Source organism: Artemia franciscana, chromosome 9 (genome assembly GCF_032884065.1).
Source record: "Artemia franciscana chromosome 9, ASM3288406v1, whole genome shotgun sequence".
Classification (NCBI taxonomy): Eukaryota; Metazoa; Arthropoda; class Branchiopoda; order Anostraca; family Artemiidae; genus Artemia; species Artemia franciscana.
The window spans coordinates 1418004-1427678 of record NC_088871.1 but is presented as its reverse complement, the minus strand read 5'-3'; the positions used below and the strand labels follow the sequence as shown (position 1 = coordinate 1427678).

Here is a 9675-nt window from a genome sequence, read left to right as displayed (position 1 = left end):
GGGTTTATTCATAATAGTTTTAATTAGCAGTTGAGGATTGAGTAATTAGTTGATTACTCATTATTCATTACTAATTATTACTAATTAGTAATTAGTAATAGGTAAATAGCTACGTGGACTTTCAGGCGACCGTAATCCCTCATAGATTTTCTCCAGTGCGAAATTTAATTTGGTTTAATTTAGTTATTGTCACATATATATATATATATATATATATATATATATATATATATATATATATATATATATATATATATATATATATATATATATATATATATATATATATATATATTTCAGCACTTTCGATACTTCAACGCGTTAACAGCAGTAACATCAAGTTGCAATTAGATATATTTCATCTTCAGCAAATTACTGGTGACCTTACAAACAATATTGTTCGTTTGCTGCCGTACACAGGTTAGTGAATATGCAGTGCCATCTGTGTTAGCTTATTGTTCTTATGTATAAACTTTTGGAATACTGATGAGCTAGTTGCAGATTAATTTATTTTTAAAACGTTTTCAAAAAAGAAGCTATTCAAACAAAAATAAAAACAAAGAAAGGAATTTAAAGACGACAAGTTGGTCTATGACCAGGAATCGAAAGCGAAGAGAAACAAAATAAATCCAACGAATATTTCGCCCGTATATAACAAGGTGTCTTCAGCGTAAAAAAAAAGAAACTAGAAACTAGAACTAAGAATATAAAGAAAAAAAAATATATAAAACTAAAATAGAGTAACATAAAATATATAACATGCAACTACTTACATTTACAGCTTGCAGCTACCTTCATCAAACCACAAAAGTAACTGAATTACATATTTTTAAAAAAATTAATGAACTAGAAATATTTTATGGCGACATAAATTTGTGACGAAAATACTGATTAAGGGATATTTCTATAGAATCAAAAAAATTATCCAGAATTGGACCCAGAGGTGCACCCGTTGATAAATATCTAAAAAGGGTAGCCTTTCTTGTATTTTTAGCTCTAGTGTAAATTTTATATATTTTCTCAATTCTGTTTAAATGGTTAAGATACAGATTTAAGGACTCCAATCCATGTTCCCAAAACATAAGACATCGTCCATGGACCTACCCCAGAAACAATGAGACAGACGAAAACACCAAATATAGGACATTTCTACAGAATCCAAAAAGAAATTAGCCAGAATTAGACTCAGAGGTGCACCCATTGGTAAATATCTAAAAAGGGTAACCTTATTTGTTTTTTCAGCTCTAGTGTAAATTTATATGTTTTTTCAATCCTGTTTAAATGGTCAAGAAACACATTTAAGGACTTTAATCCATGTTCCCAAAAACATAAAACATCATCCATGGACCTACCCCAGAAACAATGAGACAGACGAAAATACCAAAATCGAGGACATTTCTATAGAATCCAAAAATAAAAATAAATTAGCCAGGAATGGACTTGGAGGAGCACCCACTGGTAAACTGAAGACCTGTTGATAAAATTTTCCTCTAAAAATGAAATAAAAAGTATACTTGCTGACCAACGAGACCAATTTCATAACGACTTCGACGTCCATGCTTGTTGAAGTTACATCTTGTATGGATTCAAAGTGTTTTTGCATTTTATTTTTTAATATAAATTGGCATTTTTTTATATAATACTTTGTGTACATAGATACAACATCAAAACTGGAGAGCATTGTATTGTCGTCTCTGTGACGAGCTTGTGACGAGCATTGTATGACGTCTCTGTGACGTCTCTGTGACGTCTCTGTGACTTAATTTGTTTACAACATCAGTTGTTGTTGTTTATTTAAAGAAAATCTTTGAGTCCCCAAAAGTAGACGAAATGCTGTTGCAATCCTTTTCCTAATTTAGGAACTGGTGAATGAATAGTTGACACAATAGGGTGAAGAGCATTATTTTTACAGACTTTTGGCAAACCATAAATCTTTTTTACATCCTCCCCCCTGAAGTCCTCTAAGCGAGGGTTGTAAGTTATGCATTGGGGGAATTTAAAGGTTTTTCTAGAAAGGGTGGTATCTTTGAAGGGGGCTCATTTGATTGGTAATCAGAAGTTCTAGTGCTCTTTTTAAGAGTCAAAGTAATAAGAGGACAGATCATTCCCTCCTCACATCGTGTTTTCTGAAAATGCATCCAATAAAAATTCTGAGATAGCCATTTTATTCAAAATAGTCCAAAGATAATATAACAAGGCTTTTGTGATTGATACAAGCACACAAAAGCCAGAGGACAAGGGTTGTAAGTAATGCCCCGGGGACATTTCAGGTTCTCATGGATTGAATACTTGTATGAACTTAAGAAGCGACTCATTTGGTTGAAAATTGGAAGTTCTAGTTCTCTTTTTAGAGTCACAAGTGTTGGAGAGCAACTACCCCTCTTTTCATCAAACGTATCTGATTGATATTATGGGATAGCCATTTGGTTCGAAATAGTCCAGAGAACATACAACAATGCCTCCAGGGTTGACAAAACTCCTAGAGCCCTGGAGCGAGGGCTGTAAGCTATGCCCTGGTAGAATATAAGGTTTTTATGGAATTTGTGGTCGTATAAGTTTTAAATCGAGCTCATTTTATTTGAAATTAGAAGTTAAAGTGTTGTTTTTAAAAGTAAAAAGCTATTCGAGTATAATCAGCCCCCTTCCCTCCCCGAAGCACATCATTCCCCCCAAAAAAATCCAACAAAGTTTTGATACATCTATTTTTTCAGCATTGTTGGAAGGTTCAGTAACTAAGCATTGGGGGATGACACCTCCTCCTTCCGAGACCTCAGGACAAAAGCTGCAAGTTAGGCAATTTATTCATTATTTACACATAGTATGCTATTGAGAAAAGTTATGCTTGTTTGACCTCTACTTTTACAAAATATGGACGGTATTAAGGTGAGTCTTCCAGGGAGTGTTGATGGAAATGCTGAACTAAATCAAAACATGTTATGTGTAATTTGGTAGTTAAAAAGGCGTAACTCGGGAGTGACTGAATACATTAATTTAGGACTTTCAAGAAATGGTAAGCATTGGCGTGGAAAGCCTCATGGACCCCACTACCATAGTGTAAATGTAGGGTACCCTATTACTGTATACCCTATTCTAGGGTATCGTAACTGATTGAACGGTCAAACGGCCACTTCTGGCCATGGGTGCCACAACCTGGGTCACCACCAATATCTCTAGCTATCTCTTTAGAGGGTAAATGGACCCCCTGCCGATAATGACAGTATTTCTCACGAACTCTTATCCTACCCTGTCTGGATGTCTGGAAAAAATAATCTATGTGGTTGTTGAAAATAGCCTACATGTATTCTTCTGAAGTTGGCTTAAACACCCATCTATATGCTCTGAAGACATACTCCCTAAACGGAGTCTCAATGTAGACTAAAAACATAATATTTTAACAACTAAAAGAATCTTCTGTAGGGGTGGACCTTAGTTTGGCCCTGGTCAATCTGCAAAATTAAGTTCAAATTCCTGGTTTCTTTTGAATAATATTATCATTTCAATTCAATTACGGGCGTATCAGCAATATTTTTGGAATGGCTTATCGTATCAAAAGAATAACTTCAGGGGCACCATGAGTGGGATGTTCAGTTGACCAAATCGCAAAATGTACCTGCTACTACTGCTATGAATACTGCTGCTACTACTATTACTACTACTAATAATAATACACTATTATTGCTACTACTGTCCCTACTACCACCATTACTACCATGGAAACGCGTATGAAGATGAAATTTTGACAAAATATTGAGGGGAAATTTGAAATAAATCAAAAAACACAATTTATATGCAGATTGTCAAAAGGGCACATCTTAAGAAGGACTATGGATATTAACTTGGAACTTTCAGGGGTTACTTAAAGGGAAAGATCAATTGACAAAAAGGAGATATATGCATGCCAGTGCTAACACTACTATCATTGCTATTTTACTCATGCTACTACTGCTACTAAAGTAATCCAACTACTGCTTCAGTTCCAACAATTTTCAAGGGTTTAGTGTATTAAGATGAAAAGGGTGTCAAAAGATGGTCAAAAGTGCACATCAGCAGAATTTTTGGAACAGCTTACCACCTCAAGTTAAACCTTCTGGGGCATCATGAAAGGGATGATCAACTGACCAAAAGCAAGATGTACATGCTACTACCACTATTAATACTTCTGCTTCTACTGCTACTACGTCTGCTAATACAAAACTAGCTCTTCAGCTACTTCTCCGACTACCAACGCAACTAATGTGATAGTAGCACTAATAAGGCTAAGTCTATGAAGGTATAATTTGAGCGAATATTGATGAAAATTCAAACTATTAAAAGACACCGTGTGCATTTAGATTATCAAACGGATATATTTTACGAATTGGTTTGTTGAGTTAGAAATATCAGAGAATGCCTAAACGGGAAGATCAAATGACCAAAAGGCAATAAGTGCACACTACTACTAATACTACTATCGCTGCTACATTTACTAGCTCCAATACTACCATTTCTATTGATTCAACTACTACTTCTATTGCAACTACTTGTAAGGCTAATAGCATTAAGATGAATGTTTCAAGAAGTATATGAATGTGAACCATATCAAAAGGGCATACCGAATATATTATAACTACTATTACAACTTTACCTTAAGGCTTTGAGGGTGACATTTTCTGAGAGGTTTTAGAGAGGAAGGTTAAAAATCAAAATGCACCATCCTTATATAGTTTGTTAAAAGAGCATATCAGCAGTATCGTAAGAACAGTTTTGTGTGTGAAATTAAAACTTACAAAGCTTCTCGTAGCGGATGACTAAACAAAAGACAATATTTTCATCATTATACTACTGCTACTATTATTATTACAACTATAACTACTGCTACTAAAGGTAGGGTATTTAGATGAAAACTTTTGGTAGTATTGAAACTGTATTGAATTAAATCGAAACACACTAACTCCACATAGGCTGTAAAGAGGAAGTATCAGCAATGCTACAGGAAAAGTTGATGGTAATAAGTTGAAAATTTCATCGTCTGTTAAGGGGATGTAAAAAAAGCAAAGCTGCTATGTGCATACTACAACTGTTGCTACTATTGCTACTACAATTATTGCTACTACACAAGCTAAGGGTATTGAGGTGAAGTTTTCAAGGGATACTTAGGCGCATAAAGAACTGATACAAAACGAACTTTGATAATTTAGATTGACAAAACGATGACAAAGCAATATATCAATAAAGGCTTACATTATTAAATTAGACCTTTCAGGGTAAATTGTGGCGGAATGTTAACTAGCCAGAACACACGATATGTATATTTTTAATGCTAAGTCTAAGTTTTCTGTCTCTAATGACGCTAAGGGCATCAAATTGAATTTCTTAGGGAGCATCTAGGGGGAGTTTCAACAAACGAAAAAACTATTTGCATGCAGGTGTTAAAAGGGCATATCAGTAATATCATGGGAAGTGCTGCTCTATCTTAGCTAGTAATATCATTGATATTTTAAAGGAATAAAATATCAATGATATTATAAATCATTTTAAAATATTCTAGTTCGCTTTTTAAGAGTCTGAAGTGATTGGAGGGTAGTGAGCCCTCCTATTTAGCCCATAATTTTTCAAATACTTCAAATCAAATTTTAAGACAGCTATATTTTTTTTAGCATAGTTGAACAATCTAGCAGCTACTTCTCAAGGGTTTTTGGTTAGGTCGACCCCCCATAGTTATCTAGTTTGCCCACTATGCTAAAAACTGAATGATTCATTAAATTAACTCAGATAGCACTGTGTGTATTTTAGATGCTAATAAGACATCTCAGCAATTTCCCTAGAACGACTGAGGGTGTGACATTCCGGCTCAAAAGTAAACAAAACTCTAAAAAATGGAATTTTGATACCAATAGTTATATAAAAAAAATCGCATTTTAATGCTGAATTCAAATATATAAATTACCTTAATATTAGTTATACCCATCAAAAGTTAAGAGCCTGAGGAAATTTGCCTCATTTTCAAAAATAGGGGTAAACACCCCCTAAAGTTCTTACAATTTAAAAAAAAGATCACACCATCATATTCAGCGTATTAGAGAACCTTATTGTAGAAGTGTCAAGCTCCTATCTATAAAAATGTGGAATTTCACATTTTTTGCCAGCATACAGATCACGGATGCATGTTTATTTGTTTGCTTGTTTTTTTTCCCAGGGGTGATCGTATCGACCCAGTGGCTCTAGAATCTTGCGAGACCAAAAAAATTGGAGGGCACCTAGGGCCCCTCCATGCCAATTATTTTCTCAAAGTTACCGGATCGAAATTCTGAGATAGCCATTTTATTCACCGTAGTTGAAAAACCTTATAAATGGGTCTTTGGGGGCGACTGACTCCTCCACAGTCCCTGTGGGATGGGCTACAAGTTACAAACTTCGACCAGTGCTTACATATAGTAATGGTTATTTATTAGTAAATAATAAGTTTTTATTAGTAAAAGGTATATGTAACTTACGAATTAGCTTGCGTAACAGACTTCTGTACTTGTATGTTTTTATTGCGTATATGAGGTGGTTCACCCTTCGTCGATACCTCGTTCCTTACGCTAAAGCTTAAATTCTGTCCCAATTCCTTAAGAATGACCCTCGAATCACAAAGGCCGTAGAATAAATAGTTGAAATTACTAAAAATACTTTAGCGTAAAGAGCAAGGTATTACAAGGAGGTAAACCCCTCATATGCGTATTAATTTCTGCTTGTTTTAAGTTTTAATGCTGCTCCTCACTTTCAGTAGAAAAAACTTTGGATATTTATTTTTTCATTGTTTTTTCTTAAATAATGTTAAAAAGTCCTGCGCCCCCTTTATTGAAAATCTCTTCCCAATTGAAAAGTTTTTCCATGGAAAGATCTTCCCACGCACCCCCCCTTATCTCAACTCTCCATCCTAAACCAAAAAAGTCCCCCTAAAAACGTTTGTTTCCAGTAACCATTACTATATGTAAACACAGGTCAAAGTTTGTACCTTGCAACCCCTCCCCACGGGGACTATGGGGAATAAGTCGTACCCAAACACATAGTTATTAGGTTTTAGACTATGGTGAATAAATTGGCTATCTCAGAATTTTGATCTGATGACTTTAAGGAAAAATTTAGCGTGGGAGGGGGCCTAGGTGCCCTCCAATTTTTTGGTCACTTAAAAAGGGCACTAGAGTTTTTTTAGAATGAGCCATCTTGCGACATTCTAGGACCACTTGGTCGATTCGATCTTCCCCGGGAAAAAAAAACAAACAAAAAAACAAACAAATAAAGACGCATCCGTAATTTGTCTTTGGGCAAAAAAAGAAATGAGAAATTCTACATTTTTGTAGATAGGAGCTTGAAAATTCAACAATCAGGTTCTCTGATACGCTGAATATGATGGTGCGAGTTTCGTTAAAATTGCATGACTTTTAGTGTGTGTTTTTCCCTATTTTCTAAAATGAGGCAAATTTTCTCCGGCTCATAACTTTTGATAGGTAAGGCTAATCTTGATGTAAGTTATATATTTAAAATCAGCATAAAATACAATCTTTTTGATGTAACTATTGGTGTCAAAATTCTATTGTTTAGAGTTTCGGTTACTATCGTATCGGGTCGCTCCTTACTACAGTTCGTTACCACGAACTGTTTGGTCTTGGCTTTTATTTGTTTCTTTTTATGGTAAAAAGAATCTGAAAATTCAAAGATAATTTTGCCGGCTGTTATGTTTACATTTTTCAAGATTTTTTCAATTCATGGTATATACTAACCAAAATATTTTCTTCTAATTTATGGGAGGGTAAACTTTCTTTAATATTGATCCGAAAGACGTCTCACGACGCCATGGAGAATTCGGCTCTAAACTAATTGCAGTTTCTAGTCTTCAGACAACCCCTCACCTTTTCCTTTCAGTACCTGAGGTACACCTATACAATATTATAACTGCTAATATACATTTTGACAAATCTGTCACTACGTTGCGTATGAAACCTAAAACTGTAAGGCTAAGCAGATTGCCAATATTGGAATATTTTCTAGATAGTACTTTGGCTACGAATTGTTCGTGTCAATATTTTTTGTGTTCGAAACGAGTCGAAAATTGGCCAAACAGAAGGAGTCAAAAAATTTTTTTGACAATTATTTTTGCTGATTAAAAAGGCAATATAAATTTCATTTTTTGTTCGAATAAGCCCTATATCTTACAACCATTGATTTGGCACAGTATCCTTTGGAAACAAACAAACAAGGTCATCTTGGAAAAATTTCAAACTTTGAGTCCAACATATGCAAACACGAGACCTCCTGTATAGGGAAATTGAAAGTTTTAAGTTAGAATGCGTAATTCTCATCAACCCTGTTCTTACGTTAACTAATTTGAAGGGTAACTTGAAACTGAATGAATCTTGAATACATGGGGACACTGCAAAGTCAAATTTTTTTATTTATAAATTTATACAAGTTTTCAGTGCATAAGATGTGTAAAGTTGTTATAAGCATGGGTCATTCCTTCCATATGCTTTGTTTAAACAAACTGCTTGATATTTTTACAGTAAAGCAATATTAACACAAAAACGTTTTTATGTATGTCGGGGCAGAATGCTATCATAGAGAATTCTTAAAAAGTGAAAAAGGATGAAAAATCAGAGCTAAGAGAAAATGTATATAACTGGATTAATTCGTTTTATTTCCATAAATTTTCATTTTCCAGGTCATATTCAAATTGCACAAGTACCTGACCGACATGAGCCAAATACGTTTGGAGAAATAGATTACAAATATATTCTACAACTTTTGGAAAAGTTGCAATACAACAGATGGATAGGCCTAGAATATGAACCAATCCAAGGTACGGTTGAAGGACTCTCATGGATTGAAGGCTATGGATATGATTTGATTTCTTGTTGAAAATAGTTCTATAGTTTTCTGACATATGGACCGCTGAAATAGGCTTCCTCCTACTACTATCAAGAAAGTTTTACCACATTAAGCCTTCCGAGGCAAAACTCATATCTCATCCCACCTTGTCTAAAGTTTCTATAGTTTCCACCTTGCAGGATATCCCCAGAGAAAGAAATTCTAACATTTATGTAAACAATAAATATTTAGCAATAATTTTAGAAATGACTGAATTGACTTGGTATACGGTCCTCTCCGCCAAATGTTCATTTAATTCCTTTTTATGCAATTAAAAAATTAAATAAATTGAATTATTTTGATTTTTATTCTCTCCTAAACTCTTTCTACATCCTTATCTATTCCTTAGCTCTCTATATTTGTTCCTACCTTTCTCTTCCTGGTACTTTCTAGACCTTGCTTTGTTTTGATTCCGAGATTAAAAGTTTTCCTTATGTTGTTCATTTTGTCCTGTGCTTCACTTAATGATATAAATTGATTGATCTATTAAATAGTTTCTTATGTGTTCTATAAATTTAGTAAGAAGGCAACATTTAAGATAATATAATAGCGATTCAACACATGAGGTGACACTCCTCGGAGTTGGACTTGTAAAAACTACAGTATCAGTTAATTACTTATAGTTATAGAAATTATACTGGGGAATAGTTATGCACGCTTATTTCATCATTAAATGGTAATAAACATCCATCGAAATTTCTTTATTATGTCTCTGTGCGTGATTTCAATTTAAACTAAGATAGTCAAAAATTATTTTACTGATTCTTGTAGTCCACGACCGTTTGC

General features: G+C 34.1%; 1 protein-coding gene across 1 annotated transcript in view; it reads left to right on the top strand.

Annotated features, from left to right (window-relative positions):
- LOC136030863 (putative hydroxypyruvate isomerase) overlaps positions 1–9380 on the top strand; it is a 28517-nt gene extending 19137 nt beyond the window's left edge. The window contains exons 4-5 of the mRNA XM_065709923.1: positions 301–420; positions 8684–9380. Coding sequence (XP_065565995.1) covers positions 301–420; positions 8684–8880 — 317 coding nt within the window. The 3' untranslated portion in view covers positions 8881–9380. The remainder of the gene's footprint in view (positions 1–300; positions 421–8683) is intronic.
- Positions 9381–9675: the final 295 nt, after the last annotated feature.